The sequence below is a fragment of the Antennarius striatus genome, chromosome 16, assembly GCF_040054535.1.
Source record: "Antennarius striatus isolate MH-2024 chromosome 16, ASM4005453v1, whole genome shotgun sequence".
NCBI classification, from domain to species: Eukaryota; Metazoa; Chordata; class Actinopteri; order Lophiiformes; family Antennariidae; genus Antennarius; species Antennarius striatus.
In genome coordinates this window covers 12,517,808-12,544,629 of record NC_090791.1, presented here as the reverse complement: position 1 = coordinate 12,544,629, position 26,822 = coordinate 12,517,808, and the positions used below count along the sequence as shown (strand labels likewise).

The window sequence follows — 26,822 nt, the reverse complement described above, 5'->3', positions numbered from 1 at the left end:
TGTTGGAGCACATAACAGTTTTTGGCCTGTTGTTGACCTGGCAGCGGTTTTCTTGGTACAACAGAAGGGGAAACACTGTAGTTACATAAAAAGTGTCTTTTTCTGCAGCACTAATCCGTTTAGCTGTCAGTTGTACTCTGACTGCATCTTTTGACATCATCATCAGTTTATTTCCTGAACTGAACAGTAACAGATTAGTTACTTGCACACAATGTTCATTACCTCTAGCTGTTCCTGCACCAGAAACAATCACATGTAGTGATAATTATGATGTCATTTGGGCAGACTGTTTGTGTACAGTCATGTGAGGATAATTAATGATTTAAAAAATAAAAGGATACATTTTAATACGTCTTATAGTTCTTATAGTTGTTAGCTTTTAAGTGTGAGCCTAAGCAAATATGAACATTTGCAGCACAATTCTGCAAATGTCTCACCATGACAGGACCCTTTACTCCCTCTCTGGGATGGAAATGAACTTTCCTATTCCCCTAAGAGTCTACAGGGTCTCTTTCCCTCACTCCTTCCATGTGGGGGATTGGGGTGGGCGTGTTCTGCTTTTTCATAAGGTCAAAGGGGCTACAGGTATCGGAAAGGATAAGATTAATCACTTCATCTTAGCTGTGCAGGGAGGGGGAGATAGACAGAGAGATGAGAGAAAAAGTTGGGGTTGCAGGAGAATTAGAGGGAAGAAAGGGGTAATTTAGAGGGGAGAGGAAGGGAAAAAGTTACCGAGAACAGACAGGGAGGAAGTTGAAGATGAAAAAAGGGAAAAAGCGACAGGCAGAGACGAGGGGAAGCAATTACTCGCTTAAGTGTCTTTGTTGTGTTCACCGATGCGTTCAGCAAGTATGGTCGTAGAGAGGTGGTCAAGGGTAATTACCTAAAAGCAGGTTAGCTCCACTCTGATCCTATCGCAGCAACTACAAGCCTCTCTCATTAGTATCATCATCATCACCATCATCATCATCATCAACACCATCATCGCCAGAGGAAAGTGCTCACAACAAAGTACTGCTTGTCTTGAGTTAGGAAGTATTGAAATATTCTCTGACACATTTTGGACGCCATTCAACTTGTCACATAACTCTTTTTGACATTTGTGTTCTTGTAATTTATTTTTTATTTCGCTATAGTCATCATTTCAACAGACAACACATTTTTAAAGCGACTCGGTGAATGAACGGACTCCATGTCGAGCGCAGGTGGTCACAGACGTGAGGAGACTGGAGGGCACTCCTGCAGATGTTGCTCTGAGTAATCACCATCAAAGTATTTTCTGTGTGCGTGTCATATGAGAGTGCCAGTGTGCGTATTTTCAAGTGCATTTTTATTTATTTTGAGTGTGTTGACATGCGCAACCAATTGCACCGGCTGCATGTGAAGCACCGCCGGTTTACACGAGGGGCTGTACCTCGCAAGAGTGTGTGTGTGTGCATCTCTTAGGCTTGCCTGCGCACTTCAAAGAGTGTGTGTGTGTGTTTTTTTCTACATATGGTTGCACTGTGTGTCCCGGAGTATGTGTGAGTCAGTGGACAGCTGCATTGCATAGGTGTACTTGGCCCAAATCCACCTTCTTAAGTCTGCTTTTTATTCAGTGTCACATAAACAAATGCCAGCAGGGTCTGTTCACTTCCAAACCACTCAGTAACATCCTCAGATCTCTGCCCAACATCTGTTGACCTGCATTTGTTTTTTCCTGACAAAGTTCATGTAAAGCAACACTTTCATGTTTCCCGTGCACACTGAGGTGTGTAAATCTTTTCTAAGTTTCTTATAGTCTTATGTAGCGTCATGACCGCTTTCTAGAAATCCTGAGTGCACACATAACCAGAAACATGTTCCAACTCGCCCTGCATTCACTCAGCAGGTCTCGTATGCCTTTGATATGCCTGACCCTCATTTATTGTTTTTTCTATATTCCTCCATAAGTCGGGTGGTATGCAGCTGATTAGATAGATAAATATACCCTGAAGGTGAGAGATGAGCAGAGAAGAGGTGCAAAGGTAGGATACTGACTCGTCTCTTGTCCCAACACATCTCAGTGCTCATGAGCACAGCTTTAATCTGCTGGGGCTTCGTGTGTTTTAATGGTCTGATTAGGAGGAGTAGAAACAGAAATGAAGTGCTCAGACACCGTCGTCACTGTGTTTGTTTTTTCACCACCTAAACACTCTGATCATGTGTTGAAACATCACCTTAGAGTCTTTGTGCGCTTCTTTTATGATGTTAAAGCAAGAAGAAAATGGCTTAAACCAATGATATTCTCTTTATTTGACTAAACTACTCTAGTAATTAGACAACTTGTTGTTGATACTAGCTATCCCTCTTCTTCTTCCTCTCTCTCTCTCTCTCTCTTTCTCCTCAGTGACATATTTGATGCCATGTTTCCGGTCACGCACATTGCAGGGGAAACAGTTATCCAACAAGGTATGTATGATTATTGGGTGAGTGTGTGTTTACCAATTGCTTATGTGCAAACTGGATATGACAATTTAGGATTCAGGTTTTTATAATAGTAAGAAATTCTCTTGATTTGAATACCATGACTGATTGGAAACAGTGTTGATTGATGTTAGATAAGGTATTAGCTTTGGTAATTTGTTGTTGGCAGCTATCTTGTTATGAATTATGCTGACTTTGCAACAATTAATACATTTTTGTCATTGATTACCTTTGATGGACAGTATATTGACTATGCAGCTGCAACCACTATGAAGAACCGTCCCATATTTAGTACACAATGTGTGGATATTAACATGGCTCATCCAATCACAGAGAAGCAGGATGATATTAGTGCAACAAAGATGCAGAATCAGTGTGTGTGCCACTTTCACTCTTTGCCCTGGTCGTCCCTCCACTCCACACCAGGACCCTCTCTTCTGTCTAGCCACAGTTGACAAAGCTGTCACTGTAGACATCACTGGATTTTAAAGGAACACAGAGCTTAGCAGAATGTGCATTTCCAGTAACACCTCGCCGCTACACACAGACACACACACACACACACACACACACACACACATATACACGCTCACCCAGTCTCCACTCCTATCACAAACACATTTAGACAACATAATCAAACCAACCGCAGTGCAAAAGTTCAGATACCAGTATTGAAACTGGAACCCATTGGTTGAACTTGTTTTCTGTCACTCCGGCCTACTCTACTCTTATGATGGCATCCAGTGGTCTGTCAGTCCCAAGTTGGTGATAATAAGTCTAGCTAACGTTGTAGGGACCTGACTCCATGACAGTCCATTGTTATATACAATATGTGATGCTGATGTCATTGCTAATGTCTGGACTACTGTACAGCTTCATAAACCCACCCTGGTACGAGCCCATCATACACTATTTAGACATGTAGGAGTTATTGACTCTGTGGCTCAGACATTATTTAAACAAAGCGAGAATTTATTCTTATTTTCATCCAGCCATCCATCTTCTTGAAGACGAGATGATCGTAATCGTCTCGTCTACAGCTGCTTATCCATCTTGAAGGTCACGGGTCTGTTGGAGCCAATCTCAGCTGGCTATTGGTGAGAAATGGGGTACACCCCAGAAGAGACACCAGCTCATTACAGGCCACACATGGACATACACACTCACATTGGAGTAATCAATTCTTACAGGCTGCATGGTTTTGGAGGTGGGAGTAAGCTGGAGGACCCAGAGAACAGGAGAGAACATACAAACTCCACACAGAAAGGAATCAAACCCACTGCACCACCGTAGTGCCCTCTTATTATCATAAGGCATTAAATACGAAAATAGACATTTTGATTACTTTCTATGTCTGTAGATAAACTAAATGAACATGCAAAGCATTATAGGTAGAAATATAATGTTGACAAGGCTGGGGTGTGTGTGTGTGTGTGTGTGTGTGTGTGTGTGTGTGTGTGTGTGTGTGTGTGTGTGTGTGTGTGTGTGTGTGTGTGTGTGTGTGTGTGTGTGTGTCTTTGTGTTTTTGCATGTTCTGGTCAACTATTTGCCTGCACGCTCATGCACGGGGGGTTGGAAGGCAGCAAAACAAAGACTTAAGCACCAAAGTGATAACAGACAGGAAGAATAGAAGAGAAAGAGACAGAACGGGAGGGAATTGAAAGAGAGATAGATGAGATGAAAGAGAGGGAGGCAGAGACAGAGAGGGGGAGATAGGTGAGGGCCAGGTTGCAGCAGGTTGCGTGTGTGTGTGTGTATCTGGGGTCTTGACTGGGACAAACCGTCAGATAGACAAGGAGTGTTTTGTGTGACAAATAGAGCTATATGATAAACGAGCACTCTCCACTCAATATTAATTAGCCATGTGAACTCCTGTGAACTTTACACACAGGGCACTCTCAGCCTTGCAGCTCTTACGGTGAACATGCACGTAACAAAAACACATCTTTGATTGCATATATACTGTCACCAAATAGTTTAGCAGTGTTTTAATAGGGCCTGACAGAAGACTGACATCAAAGACACTTAAGAATAGGAGTAATTTTTTTTTGGTGAAATACCTTAAAATACTACCGTAATCATAGTCCCACTAACATAAATCATTCAGCAGGTATATGGTTTGCTTTTGCTTTGACACAACCGTGCAACATAGAGTAGCGCAACATTGAGGAAAATCAACATATATGCAAAGATATATGTACAAATTAGCAGTAAATATTAATGTCAACTGAAATGATTAATTCTATCAAGACAGATTTGTCTGTATGCAGACCCATCATGTCATGCATACTTACCCGCCAAAGTCCATTCTAAACCTGGAACTCTGAATGAGTTGCTGGTATATCTTACTGGCAGCTGTGGGTATGTGGCTATCAGTCCTTCTTAATAATTTCCCTTAAGCCCTATGTAATGGATAGCATAATTGAAGGAACACTTCACCATTTTCAGTCTTATCTCTAGACTGGAGGCCTTTAGCAGCCAACCAACCAGATCCCATTGCTCACTTCCAGGTTTAAGTTTCGCTTTGAAAACACGGCATGCTCCTGTCAGTTACATAGAAGAGATCCGGTCTGCAGACTGGACAGCATTTTGATTTGATCGCTTTGCATGTGCAATTGCTATCCATTAACTATAGCTTATCATGGAAACACAAATTTTTATATAACTTTGGTTTGAACCGTTGAAGCTGATATGATGGGTTCATGTTCAAACTTAACCACAGCTTTTTCTTTGTCAAAAAGATATGGAACTCCCTGCACTTGCATAGTGTTGAAATAGGCAGCTTCCTGGCAAGTCACATCTCCTGACAGGCTTAGTTTAAGATGTCCTAAAATGCCCAAAGAATAAACCCTTTCAGGTTTGGGCAAAAACAGCCAGTCTTACAGGTAGTTTTGAATTTTTGTGTTGTCTCCAGTCAAACAGTGGAGAATCCCCACATTTTCTTATTCTGATCAAAATATACTGCAGTTAAATGCCAGGTTTAACTCATTCTTGTGAAGAATGAGTGAACAATCCCAAGTTGTCAATCGGTAAGATTTAGTTGAGATGCTGGGTAGATTTGCACAGAGCCAACCATTTTTTTATGTCAAGCTAAGCCAGTTGGTCAAATGATTATAATGTCTTTATAATATTGTCAAAGGTTATTGTGACCTCACATCAATCCCAAGCTCAGGAATTTAATACAGTATCTAAAGATGCAGTAGGGAATGGCATTGCAACATCATGTCTTGAATAAAGTATGTTTCTTGTCATTATTCACCGCCATCTCTCAGGCAAAGACGTCAAGAATACGATCACATTTGGGTCGATGTTAAACTGGTAGCAATCATTTGTAGTGACCTTGAAGCTGTTATGATGATATAGATGGTTGTGCATATCAAAATCGAGATAGCCTACTATCCAAGAACGTTAATTAGATGAAATCCCTTTTTTTGTGTGTAAATGAAAACTGCAACTTAACATACAGCCATGTGGCACTAACTCTTGTTTGATCTAACATATGTCTGAAAGTGACGCTAATTTCCTCTAACCCTCAGCAAGTTGAATTCTGAATTAATTTTAAACATTTCACAGCCAATGTAGTTCATCCAAGAAGACCGGGTTCTCTCCTATATTTAGGGTCCAGTATTCCCTCATGCACTCAAAAGCATAGAAGTAAACTATGTAATCATGTTCTGTTCCTTTTGAAAAAGAAACATCATAGATAGATTGGCCATCTAATAGAATGTATTTGAATGTGTCCATTCTCTGTGTGGAATTGCATGCCTGGAACATAATAAACACACCTGTCCGTGCTCATATACTATGAATTCATCCCAAGGTGTTGCAGCACGGCATGCTCAGGCACCTCTGCTTCACAGTTTCCACTATTAAGCACCACAGGCTGTAGAAATGAGCACCGCAGTTCTGCAAGTTTCTGCTGGCGAGAACTCTGATCCTGGCTGGACCGATGAAATCAGCATTTTGGAGGATGCAGCAGCTTCTTTGATGCTGGGATTGCCTTGAAGCCTTGAGTGGCTTGGAATTCAAGGACACAAGAAGGAACAAATCCGCAGTATATCGGCGTCATGCTCAGAGTGCCCCCACCTCTCCTCCGTAAGCCAGCTGGGATAGGCTCCAGCGACCCCTGTGACCGGCAAAAGAAGGAAGAAGTGGATACGAATATGATTGAATAAATGAAAGAAGAAACAAATATGCTTTAATTGATTCCACAAGAAGCAATGAAAGTTAATTGCCTTAAAAAATATGACAAGATGTGCGTCAATTTTAACTTTGTTCCAGCATTTCTGAAACTGTTCTTTTTTGATCATTTAACTGAATTATATAAATTGAACAAAAGCTTTCTTGTTGGCTCAGCCCACTCTTCCTGTTTTTCCTGCTTGCCGACAAACTCCTATCATTTTCTCTTTTCACCAGGCGATGAAGGAGACAACTTTTATGTGATTGACCAAGGTGAAGTGGACGTAAGTGACTGACATGAAAACACAAGCATGCACACAAAAACGATCATTCCTTTTCTGTTTAGAATAATTTAATTATAAGCTAAACTGCAAAAAGTTTATGAATAAAAAAGGGACTCCAGTTTTCAGTGTACTAGTGGAGTGTTGTGTCTCAGTGGGAAAACCCTGCCTTCTCTACTCATGTTCAGACACTGTTTTCCTCTGACAATGAGAAGGTTGTGTTGAGTTGCCCTCATGTTTTGTTCTCTTCAAAGTTTGGTTCCACTCTGATGACAATCTGAACATAGAGTGCTTTAAGGTCCAGTGCACTGTGGAAGCAGCCAAACTGAGGATTTCTTTTGTCTTAGCTAGTCTGAAACAGAGTGATAGAGTTAAGTGGGGAGATAGAACAGGAGCTGACGGAAAGTTAAACAGGAAGTGACCTTATCAGTTTACAGTGGTGAGAACAGAGACGGTGGGTAAAATGAGAGAAGCAGGTTGGCAAGCTTTCCCTAGTGTGATGATACAGTTAGCCCAACACATAATACTGGTGAATAATATGCAAACGACTAATTACATGATTTCTAACACCTATTTCTAGATTCAGAGTAAACAGTAATTTGTCCCTTCATTACATCTTTTTGTTATTTTTCAATTTTCCTAATGTGGCTGACTGCGATTTTTCAGTTCTTTTTAATTTTTGTCACTTTTCACCAACATCAGGAAGTCTTGTATAAGGTCAAATATTTATCAAGCTTTGTTGTTGTCATTATCATTCTTGTGTTAGTTTCACATTTGCTCTGGTGCTCATATCCCAGCAGCCACAGCATCATTTTGTGTCTTTCTTGTCTGATTTGCTCTGTGCTGGACCTTCAGTCTCCCACTGTCAACCATTTACAAATTTTAGGCATCTCCTTACACAAGATCAAATCACTTCACATCCATATTGGGGGAAGTCTCTTGTCCTCGCTGTAGTCCACCGCTCTACCTCCACAGACAGCTTCTGCCTCCCAGCCACAGCTCAGACATGAAACCACTTCAAGCTCAGTGTTGAGGTTATTAAAGTATGGAGATGTCTCTCATTAGATGGGGGTGTAAATCTGCTTGCATCCCATAAACTGCCTGTAAGCTGACTGCTGCTGCCAGTGATGTAAGCATTGTAAACATTCACTCACAGACATTTGCCTGTATTTATATTGGAGCACCTCAAAGAAAGTGAAAACTTTCATCATGAGGGTTGGTTTTGGAAAATATACAGCTTCTAATTAAATATTGAATATGTGGTAACTCTTTAAATCGCTCTATTTAGAATTTATTTGCAGTAGAGTAACACTTAATAAATGCTTGATTTCAAACTGTAATTTAGTCGCACTCCAATGGTGGGACCTCATAACTCTAGACTGGTATTTAAACAGAGCGTAAATGACACGTAGTAAAACACAGTTAATTAAATTAACAATGTCTTAGTAGGGGATATTATACTTGTAAATGTTATTAAACACTTAAAATATCCTTACATTATTATAACTACATTTCCCTGTCTTGTTGACCATAATAAAGTGCTTATTAATCCTAAATTAATGTAACAAGTCTGTTTTAAGCACAGGTGATTATATCTGATGTTTCTTCAATAAAAGAGTCTCTTTGTTGAAAACAGGACTAATTTTAGTATTGGGGTGGATATGACACTTCGAGATTAAATTAAATCGTTGCTCTGAATTAGACAACGAATAGAGGCACACTCTCACACTCAAGAATGCAGCCCATAGCCGTGAGAAAGACATTCCGAGTAGCTCCATACAGAAACACACTGAAACTGCCTGCTCATGCACCTTCCAGTTTTTTTGAATTGTCATTACCTAATTACCACCAGGTTCCCACAGTTCACTGGCAGTGGAGACAGCATCTATAGTATTAGTCTTTAATTGTTTCATCTTGAACTCCATTTAACCACCTGTAGCACACTTGTGTATTCTAATACAGTGCAAGTGTTTCTAATTTATATCCTTATGGACCACCTTATGTCTTCTCTCCAACTTTAGCTAGAGTTAGCAAGTAATGCTTGCTTGTCAAACAACTCTTCAAGACCCGCAGCTATGAGTGTGTGGGGAACCATATGGGGACATTTGTACAGCAATGATGTCAGAACAAAGAACTGCAGGTCAGCTGAGAACTTGAGTATTTAGATGTGTGGTGAAACTACACTGAACTAGTGAATACTATTATCTGTATTCTCTGATGTAACTATTTTGCAGCAGTGTCCTCATAATCTTGACATAACTGTAGTGGGCAGTGCATTTCTTTTAAGCCACCACACTTAATAGAAAAGGATAAGTCCCTCGTGGTCAGCTCTGAGCTTTTGATAATGACTTGCAACAATTCTGGCAATGCACAACCACCGGAGGGAGGAACCCTCCTGTTCTTTCTTTCTTTCTTCCTTTTTTTCTCTCCGTGTTATTAAGTCAAAAAAGTAGAGGATAGTGTGTCAACAGGTGAAACCGTAACGGCCCCAGAGACAGGCTGATTGCGTCTCAATGAGATTGTATTGTCTACTGAGCTATAGTGACTGGCCTAAATACAGCTGTGCATGTATGTGCATGTGCATGAAGGTGAACAAGCATGTTAGTGTCTATATGTGCGTTAGATCTGGGAGTAAATCTACAATGTCTACCAGAGATTTCTGTCCTCTATCAGTCTTAAATCTAAGGGAAAATCCCAATAAGACAAGACAAATGGGAATAAAAGGGATAGATTTAGAGTTAGGAGGGATAGAAGACCTTTTGGAGGGTCTCGCTTTGAGGGCTTAGTGAGGATCAAATACTTTGGGACAAGCCTAGTAAGCATATCAAAAAGCCTGGAAACTGGGGGGAGTTGGAAAGGTGTCCCAGGGCTAGGAAAGGTGTCTTCCCAGAAATGATTGACATTGTTCTGAAGCGTTTTAGCTCATACACCACCATGTCCACTGATTTATTCTTTCTGCAGGTGTATGTGAATGGGGAGTGGGTGACCAGTATTGGAGATGGAGGAAGTTTTGGGGAGCTAGCCTTGATCTACGGGACTCCCAGAGCCGCTACCGTCAAGGCCAAGACTGACCTGAAGTTGTGGGGCATCGACAGAGACAGCTACCGCCGCATCCTCATGGTATAAACTTGGCACTACACTTACACATCTTCAGCACACACTTCTGTGTATGGATATGTTTCTCATAGATGTAATGATATACAATTTGTGCAAACCGAACAACCATATCCTCACCAGTGGGAAACCATTGACCTACTGATCTTCCATCATGCTTATTTGGGTTAAAAAACAGTAAGCATTGTTCTGCTGTTCAAAGATAAAAGATTTATATCATAAATTGTTGGTCCTAGTCTCAGAGATGAGGCTTCAGAATGCTGCCCCCCTGCACATGTTGTTCATGTTGTACATCTCAAACATGTCACTCATTAATTCATTTACATCTAGCAGGCTACAGTGAGACCAGTCTCCTACAATCTGCACCAGTAATCGGATTGAAATATATATATATTTTATTTTTTTCTCATACATGCAGTCTTGTTCATGTGAATATGTTTTGGGACGTTTTAGAAGTAATTTTATTACTTATCTAAAAATCAAGCACCACTGGGCTGCATTAAGCACCAGTGGATATTATAAATTCACATTGCTTCATAAATAACATACATTTATATTATATAACAGAACATGTACAAGAATTCCATTCAAATAACTTTATTTATTGTGTACTAAGTCACAAAATGTTATATCAAGCCAATTTCCAAGGTCCAAAACCAACCCCCGTGTTCTACAGAGACCCAGCAATCCCCCATGAGCATGCACTTGGCAAGAATGAATAGGAAAAATTGCCTTTTAACGGATCCAAAACTTTGAAGGGTATTTTTCTGGGTCACTTGTGAATGTGTATATTTATAAATAGTTATAGAAATAGAGGCAGATCCTCACATTTTTTCCAATACTTTCCAGATTAGGAAATGATGTCAAGAAAGTTTTGTAGTTCGGAAATTCAAATTTATTTATTCTATCACATCACATAAATAGCCTTAAGTGGGATGTAGTAGACTTATTTGTGGTAGTTCACTTCTTGGCTCTCTCTCTCTTTCTCAGCCACTTCAGACTTCTTACATACTGAAAGCAGTTGTTTACATTTTGACTTACCCACACACAAACAATAAACTACCTTTCCACAGGGTGCATCTTCCCCTCTTCATGCCTCTCAATCTGTTGCTAGATGAAGCAAGCCGGACGTGGGAAAAGGGGAGGGCTGAGGGTGGTGGTGGGAGTGGGTGGGGAGGGTGAAGGTTACCCCCGATGCCTCTGCACACACGTCCTGCTCCAGAAGTTTATCTAGCAGGAATGTCTAAATGTTTAAACTAGAAACACAAGGTGCTCTGCCCTAGCTGTCATACAAATTCTCTCTCTTACACACACACACACACACACACACACACACACACACACACACACACACACACACACACACACACACACACACACACACACACACACACACACACACTCAGTTTGGTTGATGTTGGGAATGCTAATTATTCCATTTGTGTATGTATGTGTGTTTATATGAGTCTCCATGCCAAACTAAATACTTCCTTACATGCTCCTACCACCTTATTCCAAGTAAACCAGATATCTTCCAATTAGCCTTCCCAACGCCGGAGAGCATCTAAGACTTCATCTACAAGTCTGAACCCTCAGAGGGTCTGTGTTTGGATGCTTAAGCTCGGGGTACGGTTGGCAATCTTCCATCCAGCTCCCATGGCACCTCTGAAGTGCATAGTTTAACTGAGGGCACAGTCTGCCCTGGTTACCTTTCTTTGAGCAGATTCCCTCTCCGGCCCTCATTCCTCTCTCCTTTCCAGTAGCAGCAGCTGGACTAGAGACAGGGTGAAACAGAATTCAATAATGTGAACCTGTAGTTAATTACTGCCTCTTTTATACGTGTGGTTTATGGCAACGTCTCAGACCAACACAGTAAGCATTATCTATGTGTCTAAGTATGTGTTTGTTTGTGTTTCCCGATATAATTATGCAGTGTTCCTGCATCTGCATCTGGTTAGTGGCATTCTCAGAAAGGTGTGTTACAATCACTTTCACTGTTTACACATCTGCTTCTCTTCTGTCCTGGCTCTTTGCTGGATCTAAATGCAGTGAATTTACTGAATAGTTTTACTTTAGAGCATGCATTATTATTTAATCATCAGGCATGTGGATATTTTCTCATTAATTATGTATCAAGACAGATTACTGGCAACTTTACCCATCTAAACATAAACTTGCTCTTTTCATAAAAGTCTGATTCTGGTCAACGTTGTGTTTAGGGAGGTGTAAAATGTTTTCTCAAGTTCACAGTCCACTAGATTTATAGATGAAGACCTTCAATTGATTTAGACCAATTTTTCTTGACTTAATCTTTTCTGTTGCTTGATTAAAAAAAGAATATATGTCCTTCGTTTTACACCTTTGTAAATCTAAAAGCTTTTACAGTATTCTGAACTGATAGTTTGAGAGAACAAGGTATTTAAGAGGATCCCAGCGACTTGAAGAACTAACAAAGTATCAGACAAATGCTTTCGTCCAATACATATTTGAAACTTGATTGACAAATGAATTAATTAAAGAAAAACATAAAGGATAGATTAATATACACTATATTGCCAAAAGTATTAACTCACCCATCCAAATAAACAGAACCAGGTGTTCCAATTACGTCCATGGCCACAGGTGTATAACATCAAGCACCTATGCATGCAGACAGTTTTTACTAACATTTGTGAAAGATTTGTGATTTGTCTGTAGGTTTGAGGAAATCTTGTGAATGCCAGCGTGGAACGGTGACAGGATGCCACTTGTTCAACAAATCCAGTCGTGACATTTACTCACTCCACAGTCAGCTGTATTATAACAAAGTGGAAGTGTATGGGAACGACAGCAATTAAGCCACAAAGTTATAAGCCATGTAAACTGATGAAGAAGGGTCAGCGGATGCTGAAGCGCGTAATGCAAACAGGTCGCCAACTTTCTTCATAGTCTACAGACCTCCAAACTTCATGTGGCCTTCAGATTAGCTCAAGAACAGTGCACAGAGAGCTTCAAAGAATGGGTGTCCTTGACTGAACAGCAGCATTTAAGCCATAAATAACCAAGTGCAATGGAAAGCTTTGGATACAGTAACACACCGCCACTGGACAGTGCAGACACGTTTTTTGCACTGACGAATCACGCTTCTCCATCTGGCAATCTGATGGAAGAGTCTTGGTTTGGCGGTTGCTAGGAGAACGATGCTTGTCGGACTGCATTGTGCCAAGTGTAAAGTGAGGTGGAGGGGGGGATTATGATGAGGGGTTGTTTTTCAGGAGATGAGCTTGGTCCCTAGTTTCTGTGAAAGGAAGTCTGAATACTTCAGCATACCAAGACATTTTGGACAATTCCATGCTCCCAATTCTGTGGGAACAGTTCGGAGCTGGCCCCTTCCTTTTCCAACATGACTGTGCATCAGTGCACAAAGCAAGGCTCATAAGGACACGGAAGACAGAGACTGGTGTGGAGGAACTTGACTGGACTGCACAGAGTCCTGACCCCAACCCAATAGAACACCTTTGGGATAAATTACACTGGAGGTTAACAACCAGGCCTTCTCATCCAACGTTAGTGTGTGACCTCACAAATGTGCACTGGAAGAATGGTCAGAAATTCCGAAACACACACTCTTAAACCTTGTGGACAGCTTTCCTATCATCATCAGCAAACAGAAAGGTAGACAAAAGGAGACAAGGAGAAACGATCCAGAGAAATGGAGGTGGTAGGTGGGGTACGTACGTCTTTCACGTTGGACAGCGACAAAGATAATAACAATGGGACGTGACTTACGCTCAATTTCATCTGGCTTCCCTCCACACCTCAAAACTTTGATGATTCGACCTCAAAGACATCGAGGAGACATGGAGGCTCATTCATCTTTAAGCACAGGAGGAGCAGACGCATTAGTGCCAACAGGAGTAGGGGAGTTTTCTATGCTGAGTGTGTGCTCACAACCTCCCAAGTAGATGGGAAGGATAAGGGCAGGTGAAAAAGAATAGAAAAGATGTACACCAACAAAATAAATGATATTTATTTTCTCATCCAGTGCCTCTATGGTTTATTCTGGCCCACCCAGCCCTTCTCACACCAGCGGCATAAATCACACCTTCTGTGAAATGTAATGCTATGTGAGCTTTTAAGCTCAGCAAAAGCCTGTCTGAGAAGCACTATGAGCTACAGAGGCTATGAAATCAAGAGACGAAGAGTGTGTGAGAGAGAGAGAGAGATTATGTTGGCGGTATACATGTATTTTATGGCTCTCCATATGTACCTGCTTAATGAGCATGAAGTTTCATCTCTGCAGAGACAGCAACAAAACATAAGTGGCAGAACTAAAAACAAACATGCATGCTCTGCACACTTACCGACACCACACAGACTCACACACACAATGCAGGCTAGAATTCCTTTAATCAAGCTGTTTATGAGTTTGAGTTTGACATTGGCTCACTTGGAAACATTTCCTCCCCTTTTAAGACAAAATGTGAAATTATATGAAATTAGAGGCAGCAGTGGGACTCAGGCACTCATGCACTAAAGACACCCCAAGCCTCAATATATCATTTCCATATGGAGAGGCAGACGCAGGGACAGGATTCACTCTATTTGTTTCTCTGTATGTTCCTGCTCCCTCTGAGCTGTTCTGTGCGTAAAGGAAGAGAAAAAAGAAGAAACTGGGTTTAGCAAAGGGGCCTTCTGGGCCCAGACTTGTCAGGAAGCACCTGATGTTCATGGCAGAGGCAAAGAGGGGAAAGTACCCTAGCTGGTGGGTGGGGTGGGCCACACACAGATACACACACATGTGTGGTGAACCTTACTACACATGTTATGCACACATCATAAGTATGACCCCATGACCTTTGTAAATCCTAATAATTAGATTAGTCTATGATGTATGTTTAAGTTATTTGAAAAATAGTTCAATGTGCAACAACACCTTCAGTGGAATGAAAACCATGAGTCCAAAAGACCATCCATCAGTTTTCTATCACTTCTTTTCTTTTGCAGTTTCATGGGAGCCTGAAACCCAAAACAGAAAATTATTTGCACACCCTGGACAGGTTGACAGTTCAACAACTATTCACACTCAATCACATGTCTGAGATGTGATTTCAACTTAACTGCATGTCTGGACTGTTGGACACACAAGGAGAATATGAATAATCTATACAGAAAGGCCCCAGATCTGGTTTTGAACATGGAATCATCTTTAATGATGCAAACTAAAATGGACCATGTATATTCAATTATGTATAATTAATACAGTATTATATACAGTATGAAACTAAGGCTGTCTTAATACTACCTAAGTAGTGTTTGAATTTGTCAGGAATGGGTTCTGTTTCTTGAAGTGAAGAAATAATCAAAATGCGTAATTAATTTTATTAAAATACTATTCGAGATGATGTGGGTTTCTTGTTCAATGTCTTTTATCTTTTTATTGTACAGGGCAGCACACTGAGGAAGAGAAAGATGTATGAAGAGTTCCTGAGCAAGGTCTCTATTCTTGGTGAGTGACACACATCAAGATTTAACACGAGGACAGATGGTGATGTTGGAGGACAATGCTTTGGGTTTTATTTCTGCTCTGGATGCAGCCGCACGTAGAAGTGTTTGTGTGTCATACGTTCACTGTAAACAGCAGGTCAGAGAGTCCAGACAGTCAAATATGCTGGGTCCAACATATACTGTAGATTAGCCCACATAAACACAGGCACACGCTGTCACACAAGCCCCATAGCTGAGGGAGATCTGTGTGTACAGTCCTAATCTTGTGCTGTTCACACTAAATCCAGTCACATTCTGCCCTGTCTCTGTGAGGACAATTAAAGAATAGGGAACAAAGCTAAGCCTCTCTTTTCTCGATGGAATTTGGGTAACACCAGCCCACTCAGACCATTGAGTTTGGAGGAACGTGAATAAGATTCATTCAGACTTTTTAAATGAGTTGCAATTGGAACTGACATCTCGTCCTCTTCCACTTGATCGTGTGTGTGTAGTGTATAGAGTGAGGCCATGCCCCCTGTACAGAGTTATTAGCTGGCTGAGTAAACACATACACTCAGGTCTTAAGTGAACTTCCCTGCACCATCCACTCTCCTTTCATTCTCCTCTTTTCTTCAGCGTATCCCTTTTTGACAGCCTTGTTGAGGCCCGCATTCCCTCTCCCGAGTGCTTTCCCTCTCCTCATTCCCATTTCTGCGGCTTTGCATCTCCTCTCTACTTTGAATCTAGAAGGAGGGGAAGGAGGTGGGAGTGTTTTTGTTTCTCTTTGATTTTTAAGATAGTCATGAAATTGGGTGCAAGCCCTTGATGTTGAGGAGAAAAGCGGGGGGACAACATGTTCTTTGTCACATGCACAGAGACTCCAACATCCCATCAGCCTATTCTCTGTGTTAGAGCTCTTTAGTCCCATGTGTGGAGCAAGGTGATCCAAGTGGGTGCAGGCTCCGTGAAGCGTGAAATGTACGCTCTTTCGCCGGCACAATTGTGTATCGTGTTACGTGCCGGGCTGTTAAAGATCAGCTCTAAGGGACCCGCTGCCTTTAACTTGCAGCCAGACAGAGGACATCCGTCTGGGGCCAGCAGACACTGTGGCCCCACCAGAGGGGACACTGAACACCTTTAACTGACCAGAGTTCACTTTAGTTAATCCTGGGTATACACACATCTACACACACTGATAGACACACACCGGTATCGGTTACTGAGCACATCAGGAGACAATAGTCTGAGACAAAGAGATGTTGCTGTCGTTTCACACTACCAACTCGTGGTCAAATCAAAACACTGAATCATCCAGACGGAGCTTAAGATGAGGAGTGTTCTCCCTGCAGATTAATCACAGCACAAACAATGGATGCATGGACTGTTAGGATGCGGAAGGAAGAGCTTATTTAGTAATCCCTCCATGTGTAGGTATTTTTGAGTCCTCTCTGTAAATATCAATAATTCTCAGTTTCTCATACCTCAACTGTTTGTGTTTGCAGTTTCTGTGTGAATACAAACAGATTCTACAAACTTCCCAGGCTAACTGAAGAGAACCTGCAGCTCTCACGATCACCAAAAACTAAAAAGACATGTCCTATCACAAAAGAATGTTTACTGTTTTCTCCTGTGATTATATCTACAGTTTGTTTTATGTTGGACCTTTGAAAATGAAAAATAATATATTTTTTTAATCTCTTGTGGCCCTTAAAGCAGTCTAACAAATATGATGAACTTTGGTAACCCGTTTGATGCTTTCATTTCACTTAATGAATTTATCTTGAGTTCCTTTGGATCTGCTGTCAGTTGATAGATGGATATTTAGCAATTCACCTGCAGATGCTGTCACTTACAGTAATATACCCAGAGGGGGACTCTCTCACAACTGACATGACTGTCAACGTTTTGTTTCTGTGGTCAGAACGAATCTGATAGCTTTCTGTCAACAAATCGGCGAATCTTCTGAGTTGAAGTTTCACAGACCTCAGCTCTGCACTGCTCCCTGATAGGAGGACCCGAGATGTGATGAATGACGAGGGAAGTTTTTATCCTTCCCACCTGTTTGAATGGGCTTAAACAAGAAGTATTTTCTCAGACATGGAACACACGGTCATCATGTCAGTTCAGCTTCTGTTGCATTACTCACTGTAAATATTGTTGTTTTCCATTCACAGAGTCTTTGGATAAGTGGGAGCGCCTGACGGTGGCCGACGCTCTGGAACCCGTTCAGTTTGAGGACGGAGAGAGGATAGTGGTGCAGGGAGAACCTGGTGATGACTTCTTCATTATTACAGAGGTGAGGACAGAGGGACACACTTCCTGTAAGCTGTGCTCACTGACATGTTGGGCCTAAGCTGATTTGTCATCAGGTGGACGTGCAGGTTGCTGATGTACATGTCATTGGGCAGAGATGATGGCGGGCAATTCAGTGAGGGTGGAACTGATCCCAGACGGAATACCTGGTGGCATTCCCCCTCTCCAGCCCACGACGATTCCTTAACCCCATCATACTGCAGGCTTTGTGGAGCTGGGGCCCCTGGTGCAGCTTGATGAAGGCCCCCCTGCCTGTCATCCTAACACACTTTTGATTAAGTCCATACTTACAAGGCTTTCACCAGGGTCAAGTCAAGAAGGTCCTCTCCAGAGGGGGTGGAGACATAATCTGCTGTGGTTTTGTCCAAGCCTCATTCTTTCCTCCCTCAACGTTAGACTCATTTGAAGGTTGGTCTCCGTCGGTTGGATCAAATGGATGTCCGTCAGTAGTTTGCCTGAGAGGAGCGCTGGATGTGGGTGGGAGTGGTTTGGTGCATTCGGTCCAGAGGAGGGTTTTATCAAAGGTGCAGAGTGATGTATTGCTTCTGATCCATCTCTCCAACGCAGCGCTTCTGCTCTCCATCATTCATTCATTCATTCTTTTACTCCCTCAGATCAACTTCTCTCAATATGAACTGATGTCCAGGTTCAACTCACTGTCTCCTGTCCTTTCAAGAATAACATAGAAAGTGGAGTTGCATCTCTTAACACTAGTTTTTGCCTCAGAACATCGTCCTCGCTCTCTCTCTCTCTCTCTCTCTCTCTCTCTCTCTCTCTCTCTCTCTCTCTCTCTCTCTCTCTCTCTCTCTCTCTCTCTCTCTCTCTCTCTCTGTCTCTCTCTGTCTGTCTGTCTCTCTCTCTCTCTTTCTCTCTCTCTCTCTCTCTCTCTCTCTCTCATGCAGCAGGCCCTGACTTTCCCATAGGAGGGTAAACTCTGGTGGAATGCATGTTGCTAACTTTCACACAGGGTCAGGAGACCCAGCCTCCCGGGAGGGAGACAAGGGAGAGAATGAGCGAGCGAAGGATGACTCAAAGATGACAGAGAGGAACAAATAGGAAGAGAGATTATTATTAAAAAAGGAACCAAAGTTACAACAGTGGACATGTAACATCACATTCACTAACTTTAAACCTACAGATTTCCCCACAACTTCACACCATTAACCTCCTTCAGGTTTAGATTTGAATGTTTTCTGTAGGTGAAACTCTTATCCCTCCTCTTCCTCCACCCCACTTCTTTGTTATTTCTGTGGTTTTGAAGAATCACTCAAAGATAAACCCTACAATCACTAATTACATGCTGCCGATGGGGAGGATTACAAAGGAGAGACATAGAGACATCACTTTCTTTGCCTGTCGGGAGGAAGGGGCCCAAATAAAATGTGACATGTTTACATTTTTTTCTCACACTGTACAAACAAGCCTTTACAGAACTCTGGGCTTGTGAAGACTCCACTCTTCTTCCTCTCTTTTTTCCTCTTCCTTCTTTCTTCAGGGCTTCTTTTCCTGCTCACTCAGCATGCGCTCATCCTGCTTCGTTCTCAGTCGTTCACTCAACCTCAGCAACTCGTCTTCTGTGGTTTTGCCGCTGCCACCTAAAGCGATGCAAATGAAAAGACGGAGGAATGAAGGATACTTAGTGTGGAAGTTATCACTGAGTTTGAAAGGTGATGTTGAGACAAAAGGAAATTGGCTCTGCTGTTTTCAACTGCAGGCATCTTTTTTCTTTCATTTTTCATTTTTCATGTTTGTAACTTTTTACAAACATGGAGTGGGGCTAATTTTTAATTCTAGCTTGTATTATGACAGTAATCTTATATTTCTTTCATACATTCAACAGACACAGGAGTGAAGAGACTGAGGTTAACATTAAACACTGAAAATGTTTTTTTGTTTTTTCACTTTTTCTTTTGATCCTTCTTTCATTCATTCATACATGTGTTCATTCTTCCTCTATGCTAATGCATTCACCCTCTATTAGCCAAACAACCAATCAATGCTTTGTGTCATATTTGTCCTCTGACCCCATGTAGAAGTAATCACACTTAGGGGATCTAAATGGTCCCTGTGGGTCATGAAGAAGAGCGATCCGCCTCTACAAAATGTCACCTATTACTGTAAGAGATGCATCGCAATTTAGCTAATGGAGATGAACACAGCTTTTATGGACTGAAGCTCAATGCAGGTAATCAATAAGGCCATTGGTGCCTGCATATAAGCATGAAGTCAGGAGGACAAAGGTAAAGATTAACACGTCTTAATCGGATGAACACGTTTTTCTCCTGGTTCCAAAGCCGCCCTCAGGCCGTCGTATGTTCTCTGGTGCGATCTTTGTGTTTGTGTGTGTGTGTGTGTGTGTGTGTGTGTGTGTGTGTGTGTGTGTGTGTGTGTGTGTGTGTGTGTGTGTGTGTGTGTGTGTGTGTGTGTGTGTGTTTGTGTGTATGTGTGTGTGTGTGTGTGTGTGTGTGCGCGCGCGCTGGCATTTGAGTGAAAAGGTGCAGACACCTCTGGTGCTGGGTGGCCTTGTGAACAGGCTACTCAGGATATCACCTTTCTGCCTTCAACTCTGCTTCTCTTTCTTTCCTCTCTGTTACTTCCTACATGCAAGACGCTGTATTATGACATGTGACCACCGACTGACCTGCCATGTAATGTGTGTGGTATGCATGTGTGTTAAATTATGAGTGTCTGTAAGTTGTTTTTTTTTCCTGCTTCATGCCTTTCCTCTCTCAGTTCTCTGTCCCTGTATTATTATACTGTTACTTTGGTTTGTTTCCCCTTCTGTCATCTGTCTGTTCCTCCTTGTGTGCAAAGGAGGATCTTCAATGTTTATAAAGGAAATGTCTGCGGAGCGGTACGCTGCCCCTGGGGTGGTACAGTATATGATGGTTATCTGGACCACACTTGATGAGGCCTGTTCACCAGTGAACTACTGTACTTGCCGGCGCTGCACTCCCTCACTTTCTTTGTTTGGACATAAATGGAAAAGCAAGAAATCAACCGGTTGTAAACACAGGAGCTTCGATACCACTTCCCCCCATTCAGTCCCAACTCGCATTCGTCTCTGTCTTTACTTCTGCACTCTGACCATTTGTCTGCTGTGGCTCAGTGAAGTTCAGTAACAGCTGTAAATTCACTGTTTGTGCCCAGAATGAAGCATTCAACATCCCTCGTCTTGTGTTTGTGGGGCATTTTCTAATTAACTGATTTACTCAAAATCAATCAATTGAATTTTTTTTTTTCCCTCTTGGCTGATGTGTTAAAGGTGATGCATCAATACACTTAGTGAGTTAATCACTGGTATACTGGTCAGGAGAGAAATAAAAGCCAAAAAAAATATCAGATGTGTTTCGACTGGTGGACTATTTCACCAGCAACTTTTTGTCTTGCTATTCTGCTAATATTTGCGTAATGGAGGAAAATTACTCATCCCCTCAATCGGAACTTTATTTGTAAGATTAAGAACTTAAGCATGTTTTTTTATTATTTAGTATGTTTTAGGCAATAGTATTTTCTGAACTATAAGGCACACTGGACTATAAGGTGCACCTTCAATGAATGGCCGAATTTAAACCTTTTTCCAGATGTAAGGCACACTGGATCATAAGGTGCATTGTTGGTTTTTGAGAAAATTAAAAGCTTTTAGGTGCGCCTTATAATGGGGAAAATACTGCAATTAAAATGAAAAGACAAATAGAAAGATGAGGGTATATAGGTAACAGGATAAAGGTAAACTGGAGGCCACCAATGTGTCCTTAGAAGAGCGGATGTGAGGACGGCGATCAGCTCTAATTTCCCACGCCTCTGAATCGGTTTGATGGATTAAACACTTGTTTTCCCCCTCATCCCTGTGATGTTGACTGTATTTTCCGTAGTCTAGTAAACCTCTTCATGCTGTGTTCACATTGTGGCTTAAATTCCATGCTTTCTGCAATGAAAGGCCTCACTGGTTAGCACAGCAGCGTCTGACTCGACCACAAAAGCAAACTGAAATACCAGCCTTTTCTCTGCCGGTGCAGAGCAGCAGCGTCAGAACCCGGAGGAGCGGACGCTGGAAAACATTACCTGCAGCCTTTAGCCTCATCGGGGCTGTCCAGACCAATGTCTTCAGGGATCAATCATCTCCATAAACTGATTAATCTTAGAAATTTCATGTCGCAGAGAAATAAGGGAATTTAACTGTCAAGCTAAAAACTACTTGAGTAAATATTGAGTAAATACTGAGTAAATATTCCTGTCATTGTAGAGCTCTGTGACAGATGTTAGCTTCAGTATTATGTTGCTGTTAGAATTAGAAATGCTTTTTTTTAGTGCATTATATTTTTACATTGTAAATTCAGTCAGAATTTTCATGGATGTCATCGACGCTCAACAGTCACAGACAGACATTTTTTAAAATATATTTTGCATGATTTGCAGTGTCATGATCAATGTCAAGCATATATAAAAAACATAGCTGATTACATGCTAATGTCTCAACATTAATAACACAACTCTGTATAAATGTGTACTCTCAACATACATTCCATAGCATGCAGTCAGAAGTTCAGTAAAACTTATGAAAAGATAAATATTCAAAAATTCACATACTGTACTCCCAAAGTTTGTCGACAGCTGCAATTCTCAACATGGAGCTGTTCTGTTGGACACAGCCAACGGAAATCAGATTTCCTCCATTATAACATTTAGATGACTCACACACACACACACACACACACACACACACACACACACACAGCGTGATAATATGCGTAGCGTGGCTGCTTGGCGGTCGGGCCCAGTTGGGTCCATCCAGCAGACATCAGCTGTTGAGTTTCTCACCGTTTGTGTGTGTGTGCATTTACTTGGGAGTTTGCGTGTTCCTGTCCGCCTCCATCCGTGTCTGTTCCCTCTTGTTGTTGCCTGGCTTTTGCGTTTGCGAAAGTGACTTTGGAACATGAAAGTGTGTTTGTGTTTTTGGGATCATGTGGGGATACTACGCTGGAGCTGGAGTCTTGGACAATGCAGTTGTTTCCATCTTTGGGGTGGATGCTGATAAAGGGGATTATGCGATGGAGACACTGAAATGATTTGGGTTTAAGTGGTTGTATTTATTACACTCTGGAGGAAATAAAGCGGTATTTGTATGGAGTACCCCTTTGGAATATTTGAGTGTGATTCATGTTTTGTTCCTGTTCATACTGTCCCACGGAGCAGGTGCCCGTTCCACAGAGAAATGGCCTAAATCCGCTGCACCTGTGTCCTTATGAAGCAAAGGAATTTCTTCTCAGCTTAATCCTCCCGATGGTTTTCACCCGCTTACTAAATAACTCCTCCTTTCACTCTCTTTCACCCCCGCTTCTTTTCTTTCTCTCCCTCTCATCCTGCTCTTTCTCTTGTCTCTTTCTTCTTGACGCTCCCTTTCTTCCCTGTCTCCAGGGAATAGCCTCTGTTCTACAGCGCAGGTCTGACAATGAGGAGTACGTGGAGGTTGGACGGCTCGGACCCTCCGACTACTTCGGTGAGTAGTTCTTGGCCAAGGAAGCCTTTTTCCTTCCTAGTTTGGCACCACACACATAATGCTGTTGGTTAAAACGTTAATTGGTTTAATATTATGCTGTATGAGAAATTGAATCATCCAAGGAAAATGACAAAAATAGCAGTTCTGGTGTGTCTCATAGCTGTGGCAAAGTAGGGCTTCTACAACCTTAACCAACTCCAGAGGTGTGTGGACGCAGGATCAAAGTCAAATTACAGTACGCTTGTATTCTAAAGAACAATCTCATTTTTTGGCCAAACAGAAGGGTAAAAGAAAAAATGTCCCACACATCTGAAAAGATGGGTTGGATATTTGGTCAAGTGGTTTCAGGTCAATCATCCCAGACTGGCACAGAGGCGAGGGGCGTGTCCAATAGGACTTTGGTGACACCATATTTGGTCCATAAACTGGAGAGACTAGAGCAACTGACTGATGGTATTTTGTACAAAGGAGGCCCAAACCCAAAACGTGCTCAATTGATGTGGCATACTTTAAAAACACTTTCATTTGAAAGCGTTTTATGAAGTTCTATATATGGAAAGAGTAGAAAGAGCAACTTGATACATCATAAAAAATCCATCATAAAACCACCACAAACCACATAAATAAGAGATATTTAAGAGCTACTTTAAAAACTCATTAATTGAGCAGCGCTCCTTCATGCCCCCTGGAAATAAACTTCAAAATGAAAATCCAAAAGGCTTTTCTCTATTCTCAAGGAAAATGACGTAACAGAATTATCGATTATTTAAAGGAACACATGGCTCACCATATACTTAACCGCTTCAGTAACATTTTAGTTTCACAGGTAATCAATATCTTATTGTTAATAGCTTTGTCACAGTAGGTTGAAGAAATAAATAATGCTCTTGTTGAAGTCCCACAGGTAGGAAAGCCTTTATAGATCATTCAGAAGAATATGCCAAAGATTTGAAATGATGCCTGTGATATTTTATAGATGAGTCTAGTGCAGTCAGTGAGGTGTGGCTCAGATTGGAGCATTTTTTATTTCACATCTAAGCCTCTGTGCTCTTTGAAACCACTTGGTTTTCTGCCCTCTTGGTAATATCTCTGTTTAAATTTAGATAAGTTTTGCATAGCTGCTCTTTTTAAAAGGTCTTTCATTCTTTTGGATCTTTATAATGTGAGTAATATCTGGAAAATAAACAGCAATTATTAATCCAAATTATGTTTTAATTACTACATTGCTTATGTTTCACAGATACTTATTTAATGTTTGTGACAAGAGTACCTGCTTGAAACTGTGTTCTTCTTCTGCGCCACAGACTGTTTTCACATCGAACAATACTTTTACCGACCAGCCTTTAAGGTGTGATGGATAAATACAACAAAATAAAATTTTATGACCAGCATAAAAACTGGTATTTTAATCTAAATATAAAAATAAACCTGAATTTATGTACAGTATATGCAACTATATTAGCAGCATCCTCATAACATCACGCTGTTTGTTTTTTATTTATTTTGCTAGCTTGGGAGTTTCAATTTAGTGTGTTCTGTGTTACCGGCCAAAGTGGACCCTTTAATTTTCCTAAAATAAAACATTGTTCAAAATAAGATAAAGAAATAATGTCAATTATGGATTATTTTTGCGCAGCCTGGTACCGATTGACCCACGGACCAGTACCGGTCCACGGTCTGGGGGTTGGGGACCACTGACCTAAAACAAAGCTACACCGAGCTCTGAGTTGTCACACAATATTCTGTTTGTGTAGATTTTGTTCCCTGTGGAGCTAAAAGTGAAAATTTAACGGTCAACAAAATGACACAGTTTATAAAGATGAATAAGAGTGACGTATATTGGTGATCGTGTGATTTTAATGTCGTCCCAACTGATGGTCACTTTGTTCTCTCAGGTGAAATCGCCCTGCTGTTGAACCGGCCCAGGGCAGCCACCGTAGTCGCTCGAGGTCCGCTCAAGTGCGTGAAGCTGGATCGGCCCCGCTTTGAGCGTGTTCTGGGACCCTGCTCAGAGATCCTCAAGAGGAACATCCAGAGGTACAACAGCTTCATCTCCCTCACCGTGTGAGCGTCCGGCCCCTCAGGGCCCCACCAGCAGGGGAGGGAAGCATCAGCATCACACTTTCGGTCAGTGGGTGGGTAGAGTTGAGGACACGGGGTATAGGACGTGGGTTTCCATCCACTATGATGGGAAACTCAGCTGTTTTCTTTTTCCTTTTGGTGCATTCATTTCTTTTTGGTTTATCTTGTGCACATTGACTTGACCTGTGTTGTCAACTAGCTTTATGTCAGAAACAACATGAAGGGGCGTAAAATCATGGCAAGGACCGCTATCATTCAGCTGTACAAGTTCCGTATGCAGGATGTCAACTGTGTATGATGCATGCTTGCTTTTAGACTGACAGGAAACATTTTTGCACTTTCATGGATTTACGAAGGGTCCAGATGAATTCAGGAAATAAGAAGGAAGTAAAGTCATTTTTACGCCCAGCGACAGGAGGCAAATTAGCTTTTTCTTTGCTCACTGGCTGTTGTTTGCCTTTTCTTGTCTTAAAGGTGTGTGTGCCATTTCATGGTCAAATCAGATTTGCACTACACATACCATTATTCCCTAGATCAAAGACGTAAAGGTGGGAAAAGAAATAAAACTTGGCTGTTACATTCATTTTAGTGCTTTGCATTTTATGTGCTTTTCTTGCTGCTGTCAGGTAAGGGGGCTGTTATCGGCAGCACCTTGATTTCATGTTGTGTGCTCCAAAAAAATTAACTGAAAACTTTTCTCAAAAAAATTAAAATAAAATAAAAAATTTAAAAATTCCTGTGTCCTGATTTGCCCTGAAGCGGTTCAGTCTTATCAATGAATTATATTTTCCCGAAGGCACAGGTGTGTTATCAGTCCAATCCACATACTCACCAACAGGGTGTGAAACACACTGACATTAAAACACACATACTGTATGTGCTTACACTGTCTCAGGATAATGCGAACCTTCAACACAAACACGCACGCCTTACGTGATGCTTTTTAAATCTGATTTTATTCCACATTAGACTGCTATAAGAAAGCTGTGCTCCACATAAGAATTTGTACTGTTCAATACACACATTTGCTTTAAATGTTTCTAAAACACAACGTGTGTGGAGTTAAGAAATATATTTGTGTTGCTTTTATTTAATCCACTAGTCTGTCAAAAGTTGCACAACTGACCCAGCGACTGATGTTGTATAAAATGGGACATTAAAAAGTACATTTTCTGTATCTTCTCTCACTGTCTCTTTCAACTATCAGACCATCTTGAGAAAATAAAGATAAGCTTCTGAAATCCCCTTGACTCAAGTGGTTATTTTCTCTTGATCTCCTTCTCACATTTTTCCCCCTCATTTATCCCAACTGATCCTCCTCTCCCTTTATCTCATCTCATGCCCACACTCGACCTCCCCTAGATGTTTTATCTCTATCAATCTCCAATTTATTTCTCTAAAGAGCAAACTGTCCTCTTCAATCACACTTCCCACCATCCCTC

General features: G+C 41.4%; 1 protein-coding gene across 3 annotated transcripts in view; it reads left to right on the top strand.

The window, feature by feature from the left end:
- Positions 1-26,618, top strand: part of prkar1b (protein kinase, cAMP-dependent, regulatory, type I, beta) — a 52,191-nt gene extending 25,573 nt beyond the window's left edge. For all 3 annotated transcript variants that reach the window (XM_068336114.1, XM_068336116.1, XM_068336115.1), the window contains 7 exons: positions 2,369-2,430; positions 6,862-6,908; positions 9,867-10,025; positions 15,447-15,507; positions 17,660-17,781; positions 23,217-23,298; positions 25,194-26,618. In XM_068336114.1, the coding sequence (XP_068192215.1) occupies positions 2,369-2,430; positions 6,862-6,908; positions 9,867-10,025; positions 15,447-15,507; positions 17,660-17,781; positions 23,217-23,298; positions 25,194-25,366 (706 nt within the window). In that variant the 3' untranslated portion in view covers positions 25,367-26,618. The remainder of the gene's footprint in view (positions 1-2,368; positions 2,431-6,861; positions 6,909-9,866; positions 10,026-15,446; positions 15,508-17,659; positions 17,782-23,216; positions 23,299-25,193) is intronic.
- Positions 26,619-26,822: the final 204 nt, after the last annotated feature.